This window comes from Caloenas nicobarica, chromosome 16 (assembly GCF_036013445.1).
Source record: "Caloenas nicobarica isolate bCalNic1 chromosome 16, bCalNic1.hap1, whole genome shotgun sequence".
Lineage (NCBI taxonomy): Eukaryota > Metazoa > Chordata > Aves > Columbiformes > Columbidae > Caloenas > Caloenas nicobarica.
The window spans coordinates 12686487-12705317 of record NC_088260.1 but is presented as its reverse complement, the minus strand read 5'-3'; the positions used below and the strand labels follow the sequence as shown (position 1 = coordinate 12705317).

The 18831-nt window shown below is 42.6% G+C and overlaps 1 protein-coding gene across 3 annotated transcripts in view; it reads right to left on the bottom strand.

Moving 5' to 3' along the window:
- Positions 1 to 18831, bottom strand: part of FBXW8 (F-box and WD repeat domain containing 8) — a 52810-nt gene that overhangs the window by 19231 nt on the left and 14748 nt on the right. For all 3 annotated transcript variants that reach the window (XM_065646155.1, XM_065646156.1, XM_065646154.1), the window contains 2 exons: positions 8202 to 8359; positions 416 to 612 (listed from right to left, as the gene is read on the bottom strand). In XM_065646155.1, the coding sequence (XP_065502227.1) occupies positions 416 to 612; positions 8202 to 8359 (355 nt within the window). The remainder of the gene's footprint in view (positions 1 to 415; positions 613 to 8201; positions 8360 to 18831) is intronic.

Genomic DNA, 18831 nt, shown 5'->3' with positions numbered 1-18831 from the left:
GTGCTATTAGCTCGTCTGCAATATCCTGCCTCAGAATTAATCAGATAGCGTTGATCTGGAACGAGACCTTGAGTTTGTGCTCCAATTCTACGCGAGAAAACTGATTTACAAAATGAGCCAACGTAGTTTAATGTTGACAAAAAAAAAAAAATAATTGAAACCAGCCAACCTCCTGCACCATATGGACTTGTACTCATTTTCACTTGTAGCTTAAGCCAGCATTTCACCCTTGCTCTTCAGTGAGGAAAGGCTCAGCCATTAACCTGCTTTGAAATCACAGCCTCTAGCTGATAACGCCGTTATCTAGTTCAGGCGACGCTCTCGTAAGATTTTTATAAGATCCCTCTTAACCGTACCAAAAATAATTAGAGGATCGGGAGCTCCTGGAGCGAAGCTGAGTAGCCTGGAGACTCACCAGTTTCTGGATTTCAAATGTTCCTGTAGTTTGCCAGAATCCTCTGTCGTCAGCGCTCTCCACCTTGACCTCGAAGCCAGACGCCGTCGCTACCGTCGCGCCCGCTGAGCCGAGAGCTAAAGCCTGGATCCTCTGGTTGTGCTGGTACCGATGGATCGGCTCCCGCCCCAGCATCAGGCTCCACACGCTAACGGTTCCTGCGCACAAAAAGAACGTAAACGCTACGCGTCACCTTAGAATTCAACAAAACTTTAAAAGATCATTTAAAGATGAAAGTTTTTAAGCATTCTAAGGGAAACAATACAAAGAAAGTGTAAGGCAGGAAACCAGAACTTCAGGACATTGCACAGCACCATGTAACAGGGTCAGAGGAAACTTCTCAAAATTATGGGCTCTGGCATTAGAAGCTCGTTGCTCTCTACGTAATTCCTAATTTTTTACTTTTAGATAGCATTGTTATCTACCTTGACAAAGACTGCTTGAATTCTCCCACTTTTCCACATTTGGAGAAGCTCAGACTTAAACAGACACCTACATTTTTATTCTACTACACACTCGCCCTCAATTACCACTAAAAATAGCGAGGCAGAACGCACACTGAAGAGTTTTTGCACAGAGAAAAGTTTTGAAGTGAAGAATCCGAAGCCCTGCACACAGCTATCAAGCCAAGGATTTTAGTACCATTTTAAATAGCTTACAACCCGCAGCAAAGCTCCTAATCCTGACGCTCTGGAAAGAAAAAACAACAGAAAATGCAAAGAGTTCGATGCTTTCAGAGAGCTAAAGAACACAAACCCCAAAGAAAACAAGACACGAAACATTTGCAATCGCTTTTTTTCCCCCGGCACAGATCACCGACACTCTACTTAAAAGCACGGAACATTAAAGCGATAATCTGAATAAGCGCAACCTGAGGCAATCAGGAGCGTATGATGGAACAGAAGGGCCAGACGGAACCGGAGACTTCGGGGCCACCTTTGCACGGAATTAACGGAGAAGCAATCTTGAGATGCCATGGACGGGGCTGGAGAAGCCTTGGCCATTAATGATGAAATGATTAATGGGAGCTGCTCCTTCAAAAGGAGACATAAAAGCCCTGACAGGCAGCTGGGGACGGGCACCGGTGCCAGTTCGCAAACACTCCTCCCGCGTCCCAAAGGAGGCGAAGCAAGAGTGTGGTAATGAAACTGCGCAGAGCGAAATGGGATCTAAATGAGTTTAAATTGATTTATGTTTGCTTTTGTAAAGATTATTTGGTAGCTGGAAAGTGCTTGCCATGTGAAATAATGCAGATAATCCTTAAGATCCCTGTCTAATGGCACTCCCACTGAATATTTATATTCCCCGCCATGGGAATGGATACCATAATGGGGACCATTTTTGTTTTATTAGGGATGCATATTTAAATTAATCTGCTATTTGCCTAAACAATTAGCTGCCTCTGTTTGTTTACACAAAGCCAAAACTGCAATTAGGCTTCCATCAAAAAGATAAGTCCCGACTAAAACTGTCCCGGTGGAGTCATAAGGGCTCAGAGCAGAACTTCCCAAAATTACTTCTTAGCATAATGGTAATTATGTTAATTGCTTGAAAGGTAAATAACTGCTGAACTGGTTTTGAAAACCAGAACGTTAGCTCGCATCACACACACGCTTAAAACGAGTTAACAAATACAAATGGACGGCACAGGCTACAATTCCCTCGGCAGCCCCGTCTGCCCCAGCGAAGGCTTCGCAGAGTCCGCGCTGCAAATTAAAACAAAGAAAAGGGGCGAAGTTTTATCTCCAGGACAGCTGATTTAAAGAAGGAAACAAATATCAGTGATAAAAGACAGTGGTGATATCAGGTCATGGATGTTAGAACTGGACTTTTTCATCAGACGATGAATATCGCTGCCCAGCTCCTCTGAGCAGGAGTGTTGTCGGCTTTATTTTTTTTAAACAGAACATTTATCTCAATTAAAGACCAATTTGTGAAGGGGTAAAGCTGACTTGCTTGCAGTGAAGGCTTTTATTTACACATCTCCGTGATGAGCATTTCACTGTTTTCAACAGAGTTTATTAACGTATGAAAGTTCTGCAAAATACCAAAAAAATATTCAAGCCAAAGAACCCTCTTCTGGCCATGCAAACAAACTGGGAAACCCAGAATTTGGAGTTCTGCTCTCTAAATTTGGGCAAAGCAGCCACTATTACTATTATTATCGCATCTCAAACATAATAAAAGAGAATGCAGTGAAAACGGCTCATGCAATCGTACAATCAATTGGAGACAGGTACTTTTATTTTTTTACCAGATGTTCAATAGCAAAATCTACCCAAAATATCTTATAATTAAATCAGGCAAACAGACTGTGTGCAACACTTGATACACAATATGGTGTGAAAACATCCCTAGTAACAAAAAAACCCCAAGTGACTTGTAAGGTAACATCTGTTTAATGAAGGAGCACAATATAAATAGTAAAAAGGAGAGTTCAGAAGGAATGCAAAGAGCAAGAGAAATACTATTTTCTTGCATTAGGATGAACAACTATTTGCTTGCAAAAGTATTGCTTGTCTCCTCCTCCAAAAGAGCGTCCGATTCTGTAGGTATATCCTCCATCAGCTGTGGAAATGTACTATCAAAGCAGGCACATGCATTCCTGCAGGAAAATATTATCAAGTTTTACACAGAAAAAACAAATGCTCCGCTATATTTATCAATAGCTAAAACCACTAGGTCTTAAAGCGCTACTCAGAATATTCTGTTTCATGGCAGACACAGCAAAATGTATTTATGAGCGTGCAAGCCTTTGCAACAGTCAATCGTGTTTGTGTAAGAGCAAAAAAAAAAAAGCCACCGTTACAGGTAAAGTTGTTAGTATGGCAACATAAAAAAAATTAGGCGTAAGATTTACCAGTGCAGATGAGATCACTACTCTCCATAGCCAATCTTCCTGCCTCCAGCACTGACCGGCACTTCATTTCCAAAGCAATATCTATGCTAAGGTGAAGTTAAGGTTGCAAGCATACAGTATCTTTTTTTTTTTTTTTTTTTAAATACTGTAGTCTTAAAAGCGTTAGAAAGCCATTAAATCAAAACTATAAGCAACGCTTTCACAGCACGCTAAAATCCGCACCACAATTGTGATTATTCCAATTTAACAATAACATCTCAAAATGATTTAGACTTTACAGCTGGCTTATATTTCACCTTGGCCCGAGGAAAAAAATTAAGTACAAGACGCCGATGAAGACGGTTTTGACACTTGACATTACAGTCGCTGCGCCAGTCTTCTTGTTTATCACCTTGGCCCAGATTGTACAAAGAATTCAGGTTTCTAACTTCTAATTCAATATATTGTTGAAATGTGGCCTGATGAAAGGTCCATTTATTGCAGTTCACTCTAGATTTTGAGGTATTTGGTTAAAACATTTCACTGTGAGCCTATTGTGCCTTACACAGCGCGCTGCTGATCCCGCCTGTACTCCAGTTTTAGGAGGCATCAGCCAGTCTTGCGATATCGAAGGTGAACGGCTGTGAACAAAGGTGGACAGTTCTGTTAACGGTGCCTGTCTCTGGTATATTCCCCGCTGGAAGCACAAAAGCCATCCTGCAAAACCAGCTGGGTTTTACATCTGTTTTCACACGGGTTTCTCTGGTGTAAAAAGCAACGCTTTTGCCGCAAAAGAAAGAAAAAAGTATCTCTTTTCCTATAAAATACTCTAATGCTGTAACAGGGAAAGGCAGCTTGAACACAGAGGGGGAAAATGTTAAATCACATTTGTAAATAAACTGGCTGCGTTCAGCAGCGTAATACAGCATGTACTCGGTGTTAGGTTAACCGTTTGACACGATGACCTTAAAGGTCTTTTCCAAACAAAATGATGCTACGATTTTATGCCGCAGCTCCTCCTAAGAGTGAGCGGAGAGCCGTTCACCACCAGGGAACCCTTGGGCTATTGCAGGGACGGCCGCGCTTCGGTGCAGATCCTGCGCTCGGATCCTAATGACCCATTACATCAGCTCTTCACCTGCCAGCCGGATCATCTGCACGTTGCTGCCAGCCTCAGGAAAGACGTAGAGCAATCTACATGGGTGTTATCTGCAATAATAAATTTTTTAAAAGACAGAATTTTGTGTATTTTCATGCTCATACCCTTCAGCTCCTGAGCGCAGTCGCCCGGGAAGGACAGAAGCTGCTTAATCCACGTTGTCTGCGTGATGTTTTCCCTGTTTGTGGGTCACGGTCCTGACATTTCCTACCTCGATTTCAACAAAACAAAATTCTTTTTCGCGTTTTGAAAACACTTTTTACATGCATTTTTTTCCCTCTAAGCTGGGAACATTAATTTATAGCCTTATAATTTTCAGATAACATTATACTTCTACAAAGTACAGACAGTTAAAACACACAGGTGGAAACGAGCACCAGCCTGAAGTCTCCAAGCTGCTTATCTTGAATTTGGAGTTTCTCCCAAAAGCTTTTCTAGTCTGAGTGACCACCAACACACAGCCAGCTCGACCTTAGCAGATGCCTGGTGTTTATTGACTAAAATTTTGCATTTTATGTTCACTGCACTGCAGTTTCTCAACTTTCAGCAGGTACAGCAAGCTACTTACCGTACTGAGAGTGAGAGACTGAACCTTAGTTGTAAGAGTTGTGCCTTTATGTTACAATGACCACACCAGTTTCCACCAACTGTTGTCAGGTTTAATCTCCATCACACTTCTTACAGAGATTTCCAAATGACACCATCACCGGCCAGTCCCTCAGAAAAGCCACAGATGAGAAAGTCGGTATTTTGTTCCCAACTTGGGTACTCAAGAGGCAGCCTCACCTTAACATGATGTGAAATCACATCCTATTTACCCAAAGCAAGAGTTTGGCATCCACCTGTACATATCCAATGGGAATAAATATATTATACTACTGCGTGCTACACGCGATTTTCTTTAAAAAACTTTTCCTTTATTCCAGCTCGCTGGTGTCCCTGCTCTTGCCATCCTACAGCATGTCCTGGCACTTAGGGAAAACTCCAAATTCTTTGCAAGGAGGGTACAGAAGGGACAACGCCCGCAAGCAGCTCCAAGGGCATCAGAATGGACAAGACGGCAGATTTCCCATCCCAGAAAGTGGCGCTGCCAAAATTCCCTTCCTGGAGCCTGCCAACAAGCAAGAGCTCTTCTGGTCCCCGCAGAAACCACCTTCCTTTGCTCCAGGTTGCTACTCTGCAACTTGTGAAGTACCAACTAACTCCTCCCGACGGGTCTCCAAACACCAGCACGGAGGTTGACAGCGCAGCATCTCCCCACTGTGCCTACACGAGTATGAAGCATAGCATTTAAAAAAGAAAAAAAAAAAAAAAGTAAGTTTTCTTATTGCAGCACATTGTTTTCAAGTCAAACTCCGAGATTCTGGAGGTTGGGGGTAGGGTGGTGGCTAAAGTAGACTGCTGTTTCCCAAAAGCTGTGGCTTGCAGCCAAAGCCAGGCAAGCATGGAGCAGATGGAGTCCTGGCAAGACCTCCTCTGTCCCTGCATTAGCAGCATCTGCTCATTACCCAGAACCCTCGCCTGCTTTATCTAATGCTCCAGGAAAAGCATTTTGATTTGATTCATTTCAGTGCGGTAACGTGCAACACAATTAGTGGTAAAATCAAACTGGAGGACTGCCAGTGCTGACAATAGGAAACAAGGCAGAAGAAATATGAGGCCAGTGGGTCGGAATTCAAAAATCACAACTGTGGATCAAGTTGCCAAGTCCCGTTGCCCCAGGTGTACATCCAGCGTCCCCGCTGAGCACTGGCACGGGCGGAGGGAACTTCATTTTCTCCCCACTCATTTTCCCCTCATTTACCTTGTTTCTCAGAGGCTGACGCCGTCGGAAACATTCACCAGAAGTCACAAATCAATTTTTCCTTTAGTGCCATCACGGAGTTACAATTCACTTTGGACGCAGGCATCCCAGTAAGACCAGAAAAAAAAAAAAATATATAAATCTTTCTCCTTCCTATATTTCACATGCCTCGGGAAGCGTTTGCTACCAGCGAAGCAGCAAAAGAGCGCGAGCGGAGCCTGTCTGTTAGTTCTTCCCTGTGATCGGATGCCAAGGACATCGCTGCGTGAGCTCTGTTGAACTGGGAGAAACTGATGTTATCGGAACGAGTCTGCGAGGCAGGGATTCAACGGGGAAGTCTCGACTCTCTGCCTGACAGCACCACCTCCAACATCAGCAGATGGTTCCTCTGCGTTAGTCAAACTTACGAACAAAGAGAAAAGGGAACTGGAAAAGTACAACAAAGAACAATCAAACACATTCTCTTCAAAGTTGTCCTCGCCGAGTTTAAAATAATTCTCTTCGCCAAACTGTAAACACACGCTTTCAGATTGCGGTTAGTAAATGTTTCTAAAAATCGGTCTTTACAATTCCCTGTTCTCACAGAAACTAATCTATTCTGACCAGGCTTCTCAAATCAGAGTAACTGCCGTATCACAGAGCCCATTAAAATTTCTACCCAAAAAGAATAAAAGAAGCCAGAATTTCTGCAAACTGGTTTAGTCACAGCACACAGAGGATGGACGACAAGGAGTACGACAGAAAAAAAAACCCCGCGACAAATTATTAGATTAGTCAGTGGGAGACTAGAAAACAAAGACCCTCTGCTAGTCATTGTTTGGCACACTGGACAAAAAGCCAACATTAAAACTATCATTGAGTTATAATTTTCTATGACTCAAGTAAATAATATTAATGAGTATTCTGTAATATCAGAACTGCTGTTGTCAGAAAATGTTGCCTACCAACAACATCCACAGAAAACCATTCCAGCATGACCCACGTTAAAAAGAACACACCTAAGGATGTTCATCATCTTAAAACAATTGTTTTCGCATATAAAGCATTTAATTTACTTCTAAAATAAAACACATGGATTAGAGATTTTGTCTGGATTACCCATCTTTGGTTTTGTTCCCACATGCGGAAATGCCGGGATCAAAGACAGTATGTGCACAAAGCTCCCTAACTTTGAAAATGCTCTTTATTCAATCCCTGAGGAGAGGTTTTTAAGTGTCAAATCATACATTTTGAGGAAAGATGATAGGAGTTGAGCTCTGCCTGAGCAACTCAGCCTAGGATCCCAACGGGATCAGTCCAAACCTGACTTTTTTAATTGCTAGTCCCATGTCCAGTAGATGTACGGTTGGTCTCTGGCTCTTGTTGCCCATTATATAAACATCTAAGCATTTAAAACAATGCATGTAACCAGGATTTTATTATGTTTTCATTAAATATTAGGTCACAGGTTTTATTTCTCTCTATATAATAACCCACCATTGCAAACCAATATTTCGGCTAAGAAAACGTGCATCCGTACACTATGCCAAGAGCAAGAGAGAACACACATTAATCAGACATGCGAGTTTACCAGTATTCCCATTACAAAGCCTCGCAGCGCCCCAAGGGAGTTCTGGACAGAGGAGAAAGCTGGTGGAAGAATATTTAATATTTTTATAGCAAAACAAGTTATTTGCTTAAGATAGTTTGGCTGGACTACAGCCTGGCACTCAAGCCTTGCGTAGGAGCTCCAGTAGGAATTAAGCATCAGTTTTAATGGGTGCTGTGTTCCAGCGCCTCCTAATGCATTTAGGGTTATTGGCCAACTTTCTCACATAAAAGCAAGTGTGTGTGTGTAGACACAGGATTACAGACACACAAAAAGCTGAGCACAGCTGCTACGTTTTTGTAAAGCCTTTTTTTTTTTTTTTTTTTTAAAGTAGGGAGGAGAGTTGTGGTTACTCACCGTCCTCGTGAGCCGCGGCAGCCAGAGAGCTGCTTATCCTCACACAGGAGACGCGTGGCCGAGGTCCAGCATCGCCAGGACTGTGTACCGGTTCCAGGATGGGGGCTGTGTAATCCCAGGTGCGAGTGTCCCACAGCCTCACCTCTCCTGATGTGTATCTGGAAGAGAAAGCCATTATTCATCCCAAAAAACAGCTGAGAATAGGGAGCTGCAGAAGGGAGGAAGAAACAAGAGTTGTGTTTTAAAACCTAATGCCTTTTACAGCTCCTAGACTGAATCTCCCCCTGTTCACACACTCTGTGTACAAGCCCATCAATTCTGCTCGTTTTATTTCTATTTACTGAATGCAGCATTAATTCTACTAAGACAGGCAGGTAAATTGGAGTTACAAGAACGACATGCCTGAGCTACCATGGTTACCAACTATTGATATCAGCTTTACATGTAGCGTGCAAGGAGAGCTGGGCTCAAGGGAAGAAAGATAATCAGTAACGAGTCTAAATTACATCATGGCAAAACTTCAAAGCGTTTCCTTTCAGTCTTTAAAAATCTGTGATTGTGGTGGTGCCAAGGAAAGGCTGTTTAATCAGAGTATTTATGTACATACATACAAGCACTCACGCAAACACTCGTCCAACCTACTGCTCTTTATAGAAAGAAACTTTTTAATGCCTCTCTGAAGACTAATGAACTTATTCATACAATTAAATGTTGTATTTAGAATATAAGGCAGTGCTGTCTTCTTTGCAGAAGGCGCTCTCACTGAAACATCAGAAAAACTATAGTCTAACATCAAACTATGGTTTGCCAGCGAGAAAATTAGAAAAAATAGAACTCAACTTCTTGGATAATAGTGAATATATCTAAATAAACAAAGGTTGTAACACAGCAAGCAACACGGAAACTGTTCTGTGCTATACAACATGCTATTAAAATAAAAAACACTGCAGGCAAAATAAAGGAGAAACTCCCTATACAACTGGTCAAAGAGCACAGTTCAAGCTATTTGGACTAGTTCAATAACTATTTAAGATAAGTTTTGACAGAACTGTGACGATTAACACAGTTAAACAGTCTAAAGTGTCTTTCTTTGCCATACCCGAGACTTGGATTCTGTTGGAAAACGACGGGTCCTTCCTGCTCTGTCAGCTTTGTTGTTATATCCTGACTTTTAGCGGTAAAAAAGTTCAAAAGAGTGATTCTGATAAGCTGCAAAGGTCTACAGGTCAGAAACCTGGCTGCCCTATGTTTATGAGGAAAATAAGACAATAGTTATTTACAAAGGAGGCAAAGGAAGGTGCTTAATAAAGATTTAGAAGATGTTGGAGTTGGACTCTGGTGACCTGGGTCTTTGGGGAGCACTGGGGTACAGGAACACAGGAGCAGGTGAATTCCAACAGCTCTGGGCAAAAATGCTCCACTTTATACACCTAATTAAAGTGCCTGAGGGGGCGGCGAGATCTGTCAAGCAGAAAGAGATGCACATTAATTCTCTGCGCTGAAGCTGTGTCCTTGTCACCTGGATTCCTCTTCAGAGCTTTACACGGTAACACAGAAGGAAATGAGAGAAGAGGGTGGGATGGCGCTTTTCCCTTCTCCTCCCTCTGCAAATGAGGCCCCAAATTCCTCTATGAATCTTGTTTTCATTTCCCATTTATAGCAGCATTATTTAAAAGAAAAGATCATAAAATAAGCTTCCCTAAAGCAATGCAAAACCTTTCATTTTGGACCAAATAAGCAGTGCGGATTAGCCCACAATAAATATCTTTAGTTTACAAAACTGAGAAGTGCTCATTTCAGATAATGTTAAAGTTGGAGATAAAGCACAATGGGGTAGGTAATTGCAGATCTGTTGCAGTCCCACTCAGCAGGAGACACATGTAACACATCGGGAGCACTTTAATTTTGAGCTGCTTTTTGTTTCCCTTTATGTCTGAGTTGGTTGGGTTCATGTTTTAAAAATTCTTCTAACTGCAAAGTGTAGCAGATTATTCTCAAAGGGGAACCCAAAATTCTCTTGTCATGATGTGACCCTAAAAAGCAAGTTTCAAGGGACTGGTAGAATTGACTGAACTGACAGAATATTCATTTTCATCCCCAAATATGCAAGATCAGCATCTCCTCCTCATGCATATACATGCTCACTATCATATAGTCCAGTCTAGGAATGTAAAAAGACAGACTAATAGATGGAGAAAATAGAAAAACGGGAATAGAGAAGAGACACAGGGCTGCCTGATTTTGTGAGCACTCTGCTTCTGGTTTTTCTACATAGCGTGTAACACAAGTGATCCAGGGCTCAAGACACGTGAGCATCCATAAAAAAGATAACACAGACCACAGTCTTGGAATTAAAGATCCAACATCACAGGAGCACAAGAAGTGCTTAAATTAATCGTCTCTGAGAATCCAGCGAAGCCTAAATTTAGTTTGAACCATACTTTCTTCCTGAAGAAGAACCTGAACCACCTCTACAGCTGGGCTCAAACTGGAACAGAACCACCAAACGTTTCCAACTACCAGTTTGAAATAAATTTGAATAAAATTCTGTGGTGGGACTTAGACGCAGGAACTGTCTCTGCTTGGCAGGCTCTGCATCAGAGCACCGGCAGCCTCCTCATCCTCAGCCCTTCCTCTCCATCGATGGACAGGTACATGCTGAAGAGCTTCCACTTTTCTCCCATGAAGCCGAACTGCTCTCCCACCCCAGCAAGGACCTGTTGAACACAAGAGCTTGTCAGTGCTCAAAAGAGGCCGATCAGAAAGATGGGGACAGACTTTTAGCAAGGCCTGTTGCGACAGGACAAGGGGTGATGGCTTTAAACCAAAGGAGGGACATTCAGGGCGGACATGAGGAAGAAATTGTTGGCCCTGAGGGTGGGGAGAGCCTGGCCCAGGTTGGCCAGAGAGGTGGTGGCTGAACCATCCCTGGAGACATCCCAGGCCAGGCTGGACGGGGCTCTGAGCAACCTGAGCTGGTGCAGATGTCCCTGCTCATGGCAGGGGGGGCACTGCGGGAGCTGGGAAGGGCCCTGCAACCCAAACCCTTCTGTGATTCTATCTCAGTCCCACGCGGTGAACCTAAAAGATTTGGAGAGATGTGACAAGTCCAGGCTGGAAACACAAGTGGACATTCAGGTCTGGGCAGGGAACCAGCATGGGAAAATGGGAGATATAAACCATCTCATCGGCTGACAACACGCTCGGTTGGCCATCACCACCGCCTGCCCGTTTCCAGTGTACACTGGGACTGTACCAGGACTGAACTGGAAGAATTTCAAAACACACATGAAGCCAATTCAGGACTAAAAAATTTAATAGTTCAACTCCCCGCTTTTAATGCTGTTGTAAAGAGCACCACACTTTCAATTTGTAACCACAACAAAAGGCTTTTAAACTATTAAAGCATTGCTTTGCTGTAAAAAAATAAAAAGGCTGCTTTATTGCAGATAATTGGCAAATCTGCCATGTCAGTATAGATGGTTGAAGAGAAGAGCACGCTGCACTGTACAGAACCTATTTCTAGATAATTTCAGTATTCCTCTTCATTTCCTACCACAACAGTCTTTATACTTTGCCATGGAAATTGGTTTGGATTACCAGCTCCTGAATGAACGAACCCAACATAAGCCTTTCGCCCGAGAACAGGCACAGTCCTCCAAACTCGTTCAGTTACTGACTTTTCTATCAGGATGGCTATGAAAAGCCAACATAACTTTCTGCTGGAGTGAATAAAAAAACCCCCCTCAAACCTTTCTGTTTAATATAACAACAAATACATTCTATTTGCTATAACACCAACAGCATTCAGCTGCTGCTTTTTTCCCCCTGATGCGGGTATTGAGATGATTATTGCAGTGGCAGGTAAATACTCAAATGTCTAATATGCACCACTTGCTCAAAAAAAAAAAAAAAACAAAACACGAACCACACCCCAACACCTACAAATTCCGAGTTCTCACCTGATTTACTTCATCTGGAAAGGCTGCTCAAAGTCTCACTTTCTGGAGCACAAGACAAAAAGCCTGTTGGTTACAACCCCAGGTCTCCCCTCTCCAGACACTCCAATGCCTCCCAAGGTGTTTCATTGCCACAGATTTCAGCTCTGGGTCTGTGTGTCTGTCCCTCCTCAGCAGACACAGCCCAACTTCTCTTAGTGTTCCGCAGAGACTGACATTTCACTTTGCTCTTGTTCTGCTGAACATCTCAGTATATCCACATGAGAAGTAGCAGCAGGAGAATGACAAGTGCTATATTTTTCTAACTGTCCTTTTCTAATCGTACTTCTCTTTGACGAGCCAGGTCTGTAACTCTGGACACATATGTATACATCTGTAAAAATTAGTCTGCAAATCCAGTTTAAGCTTTACAGACACGCATAAAAAACTTGCTGAAACGGAGCAACAATAGGTGGAACGCACATGGTGTAGAGAAACTGAAAAAAAAATTAAATTCATATGGTATCTACAAACGTACCATAATAAAAATATCTACTGACTAATCAAAAGCATTTCAACTACTTTTTATGGGCAGTAATGTTGTAATGAGATGGACCGTTTCCTCGTGCCCTCTCACGCGAGTGGAAAGAGAAGGAGTTGGGGGTGAGAAGCCGCCGATGTCCCGCGATGGCCGGGCAGCAGGTGGCGAAGCGTGGAGCACACGAGCTCTAATGAAGTGCCGCTGAAGAGGCAGACGATTTCACGAGGAGAAAAACATCAGGAAACCGGTCAAACTACAGAGTCGCATCTGAAAAAGCTCAACTGTGTTGGATGGCAATAGCCAGAACAAATTTGGGGAAGAGGAGGGGGAGGCTGATCTCTCTCCAGAGCCCCAGATGTCTTTATCGCTGCCTAATGACAATTATACTCAACCAATTAAGACACTGCTATCACAGTTGCATTGTTAGTAAGCCTTTGGCCCTGAGTGTTGATGGCTGTCTAATTAGTGTTTGTGCAAAGTACAACTGCAACTAATATATAAACTGACAAATACACAAAGAAAAACTGTTAACAGGAACATTTTGAAAACAGTTGAGACTCTGCTCATTCAGCCCATGGCAGCAGCAAAGACAAACCGCTTTCCTTCGTGGCTCGCTTACTGCTGGCACCGCAGAATTCCACTTCGAACAAGCGGGTCACCTACACCGTCGCTGGGTTTCTGTTGAAAGAAGACGCCGGTGTCGGTCCATTTTGTAGGCTGCCTCAAGCATCCCACTCCAGGGCAAGTCTTCCTATGCTAAGTTGGTCTGAACACCAAAGATTTTTGATAAGGCATGTCAGAAATCAGTTTATGTTTTCCATATTTTCTCTAAAAAAAAAAAAAATCGTACCAAGAAAACAAAAAGGAAAGAGAAAGGGAAAAAAAACCCCCTTTGTTTCACAGTCAGGTTTGATTTCCAGAAGGCAAAGTCTGTTCAGTTTCCAGATACCTGCGGTGATCAACAAAACAAAAAAAACCCCACAACTTTCTTTCAGGCAGTCAGTGACCATCTGTTAATACTCAAAAGATCTTATTATGAAGTCCTTACAACGTCAATGCATTTTATTGAAGTCGGTAGGAATTTTGCTCAAGTAACAATCTCTAACTATAGCTCTGTTTAAACGGATGCCTGTTGATAAGCAAGTCAAATAATGAGTATTTTGCATTGTCTTGCTGCAAGAAGCATCTCAAGACCTTTCATCCTCGTTCCACCAAAATCAACTAACCAGTTCTTCATGTGGTTAATTAAAGTATCTACTCAGTGACCTGCTTTGTAGGCTTAAGAATAAAGCCCAATTAAACATGCAAACCCAAGCCCAAACACCTTTGTGAGTTGGTTCAAACTGCTCCTTCGGCTTCATCTTCCCTATAAGGCTCAAGAAAGTGATAATTCATAATGTTTGATTTATAAAAAAACCTCATCAAAAACACTGCAAGTTGGAAGGTACCTCAGTCACTGTACACAATATTGAGATTATTAAATGGAAATTATTAGAATTATTCTAATACTTTCTTTATACCCACAATTCTGCTCTGAAATGAGAGATAAAGATAGGCTGCTTAGATATATTTCCCTAAGGGAAGGAATCAGGACAAACAGTCTAGTAGCAACAATGGAGTAAAGAACTACTTTATATGGCACAACAGGATATAAATAACACAATGACAAAAAAAAATTACTAGAATTGGATCAGAAAAGAGAAAAAATTCTGCTATTACATAGCCTGGCAGAAAGCTATACCGCAAAATACAAAAAAACCCAACCCAGACGTGGTAAACCAAAACCAACATTTGAAATAATCCTAACACTGGTAGAAGAATGTAAAGGAGAAAAGTAATGTCCCTGATTCCATCCAAACATTACTTTGAGTTGCTCGATATACGAGTGCAGCTATGAAAAAAAGTGACTAACTTGTACCAAAGCGGATCTGGAAATATTTTAAGACTTAACACGTAGGAAATACATTCTGGGCATCCCTGAAATCAGTTCCCAAACTCTTCTGCTGGGAACTTGACTTTCCAATCCATTGACCCAGGTCCATCTGCGGACCACGCTCACAGAAACCGAGCTTATTCCTTTCTTCTTAAGGCCTTATTTAGGAAACTGTAGCTCTAGAAAGTGGGTTATCTGTAACAAAATTAACATTTCACCATCCTAAAGTGCTTCTGCATGCCTCGCTTTCTTATTAATTTCAAGTGCATGCAAATGTCATACCAAGGGAACAGAAACAAGCCAAAGGGTTATATGGTAGGCAAAACATTTTAATGAACACTTACAAAAGCCGAAGTTAAAGAAAGTCAAACTGACTCTAGTAATTTTCTTTTTTAAGGCCAAGAATCTCCCATCATTTCCATCGAGGTTCCAGTGGCTTGCATCAGCCCAGGTCCATTAATTAAACCAGCTGCTCTGACCAAGGAAACATATTAATTGTACTATGGGTACTGCCACAGCAGAAAAAAAAAAACAACTTTTCAAACGAATTCATGAAGAATTATGACACAATTTGGGAAGGATCTGGTCCATCAGCCCTATTAATTCACAAAAGACAAACATGTAATACAACGAATGAAACAATGGCTCCAGTTTCAGATGCAGGGGAGAAAACACCATTTGAAGCTGATGTAAACCGATAGGTTTCCATGTTGGAAGGAACACAAACTGCACCACACTGCAAACAGCAGAAGGGAGAAGTATCACCTGAACTCCAGGCACTGATGGCAACAGCCCAGAGGCTGGTGGGTTGTGTATAAAAATGAAACGTTCAAGAAGCTTGCTAGAAAAAGGATGGGTTTGCCTGGCCTCAGCAGAAAACCAGGCTTCACGAGCTCAAAATTAACTATTAATACCATGACTTCAGCATGTTGGGCATCACTATGCACCGGCACATCTCCCTGCAGCAACGTGTTCCTCTGCATCCCGCAAACCACAGGTAAACCAAGAACTTCAGGCTGGAAAAGCAGCTTTCACAAAGGGTCGGTATCAAGCTTCTGCTATTGGTTTCACCTGAAAGGCTCTTTTTTCACAAGATGACAGAGAAGCCAACGTGTTTGTCACTTAACACAACCTTACCTAACTCCCGTAGTTTGTCATCCGACCCCTCTGAACTCATGATGTCATCCCGGTTTCAACCCTCACTTCAAAAAAAAGGTCTGACACTTATTACTTCTTAACAATGATGAGAATGAGTGAAGAGTGAAGAGGGGTTTGCGGAAGGTTGAAGGAAAAAGGCAAATATTTTTACCTTCTGTCTTACCGCTTTGTTTTACATCCAGGCTCAGTCGCTGGGTGGGGAGGGAAAAATCTATCAAAGTTGAGCCATTAAACAAGTGACATTCAAGCAATTAAATAAGGCACGGGTTTATTCAGGCGGTTTAAGACTTCAGTTTGTTAACTTTTATTCATTTTCATTACTAATTAATATTTTGGTTTCCTCGGGTCTGCACAGTGAATTAAGATGCAAGAGCTAATAAGAAATACCTTGAGAATAGCCCACAAGCCCTACAGCAAAAAAACCAAATTAGATGAGAGTTGACATGAAGTTTTAAAAGTGCAGAGAAGTGTTTTTGAGCCTCTCGGGCTAGTTTCACACATCATTATAAAGCTAAAAAGAGTGGCAAGCCCATTTTTCTAAAAAAAGTCATTTGCAGGTCACCTTTAAGCAAGAGGAAAGCAGAGCGGGAGGTGATCTAGAGAACAAAGAAATCTACCATATAGTAGCAGCTCCTTACATGTCATAAAGACATATACGCTTATTGCTCATAAAGACTTAAATCGAAAGGCCCAAATTGTTCCAAAGTGCTGCAGTGTTTAAACAGCGACTCCCCTAAAACTCCTTCAGCACGAAGACAACTCCATGAAAATTATTTCAGTGCGTTTAGTTTCTCAGTATGAGAGAATCAAAACATGTCGCTACCTCAAAAAGAGATGATTCCCCAAACCGCACAGGATATTTAGGAAGTTTTCTTTTCCTTCTCATCACCTTTTTCTAGCATCGCTTGGAGGAATCCCATCTGCACCAGGTGTGCCTCACCCTGGATGGGGAGGAAGCGTCAACCTGTGGATTTATCAAGGCACTCGGAGCAGATGAATCTCACCAGCCCTAACACAAGAAAATAAAATGTCTAGGAAAGAAGACAGTACTTACTGGGGGAAGGAGGAAAAAGCCTGAAGTTAAAATGTAAAGTGAAGAACCAGGGGCTGATTCCCAGCTGAGTCTGTCAGGGGTGCAGGGACTCCATGCAACATCTGCCAGACCGGACTTGGCCCTTAACTCTCCATTTATGCGAACTCTAAAGTATCAGTCCGCCACTCTTTTTTCGGTCAAAGACGACTGAAGAAAGACAAAGCAGATACCTTTACATTTCTGGGCCTTTGGAGGGGTGGTCTGACTGTAGATCTCTTCTGTGTATTTTCATTCGGGAAGCTTTCAGAGCCACCAACGGCACCAGTAAAGCCCCGGTGCCCCTTCCACAAGCATAAAGAAGTTAAAACAATGCACAATAAACCAGCACCCTGACTCACAGCAGACTTGGCGCGGTTTAAAGGGGCGAGATGATCGCCACCAACACCAGGCAACTTTACCACCCAGCTTAAGGGCAGCCACATGTTAAGTATTTCATGCAGTCAGACTTACATACACAGCAAGTGTAATACATGCACAGTCAGTATTTTCACACGGTCAGACAGCAAAACGGCCTCACAACATGTTACAGACATGTTACACCACAGGACCCACAGGGGAATGAGAGCGCACTTCAAACAAGGACCAGATACATGCTCCGAGATCAGTATCTCCAGGAAGACCCAATCTCTGACTACAAATGCCCACCAGTGTATGGCAACGCTGTCAAGAAAAAAAAAAGTAGCAATTTTACTATCTGAACATGCACTCGCTTAAAAAAAATAAAAATAAAAAAACCAAAACAACCCATATATTGAAGATTTTCTTAATAGAAGGTGAAGAAATCCAGGCATTCTGTACTGAAACCAAACGTACGACAGTGTTAGCTACGGTGAACCTAATCATCAGTAGTAATTCATAAAAGTCAAGCGGGCAGACGTATAATTGCTTTAAGTAAACTCTGACTTAGAGAAGAAACTACATTTGAATTGAATATGGAGAGGGGGGAGGACAATATCCCTTTAAAGAAGCTCCTTTGAGACGTGTAACTGTAGAAAGGCTGGCGAATACAACATTGATTGGGAGTGAGGTAACCACAAACACCGCTGTCTCAAATGAAAAGGGATTCAAGGTCTGACCCAGAAAACAAGCATCGTAACCGCTGGGATGAAATTTTAATGATAAACACAAGATGCTCTGCACGCGGGCCAGATTGAATTATCTGATGTCAGGCAGTAAATGCGGGCCGCTCGGAGCAAGAGGAGCCGCTCGCAGCCACCTTCAACTCACAGCTCAGGTTGCACTTCTTCGGTCCTTGATATTCTGCCATCTTCTGGCTCCAGCTTTGGCAGCAGCGCGGAGAAAACAGGAGAGTGCGTGAAATAGGTACATTTTTCTAAGGGAGAGCTAACCCCGAATGGTTAATCTTTTAGTTAACAAAGAAACCCGCTCCTGAACCAGTTCAGACAAACCGTGCCTCTGTGTATTACACTTGTAGCTGCTATTTTAAGTCGCTCTGCCCACAACCTGTACAAATTCCTTCTCAGAAAGATCAGAAAAAGCTCTCCAGCAGCTAAAATAAAGATTATTCTACGTCCCAGCAGAGTTTGGAGCAGTATAGTGAAGAACACAAGACCAGGTCTATCAGAGCACAGGTCCAAATCAGTTTGTTCCCAGGCTCGCTCCAAGACCCCACATACACCACAGCCCCAGCATTTCTGCCAGAGAACCTTCTCTCGCCGCCCCCTTTTTAAAATTTTCATACCAATTCTCTGATCTTCCAAGATGCTGAGTGGAAGCTCCTGGAAGCAGGGAGCAGCTGCTGCGCCCTGCCACAGTTTCCAGCTCTGAAGACAGAGTGTAACGCCTGCCTGGCCTGGCTGGGCTGAGCCAGAGCGTCGCAGCTGCTCCCCAACGTCAGACATCAAGAAAACCTGCGAAAAACCGAGCAGCCCTATTTTTCTCCAGTGCAGCAACCCGACTACAAAAGAAAGAAAGGTAAATGATGCCACAAGCCACTGCTTTGAAAA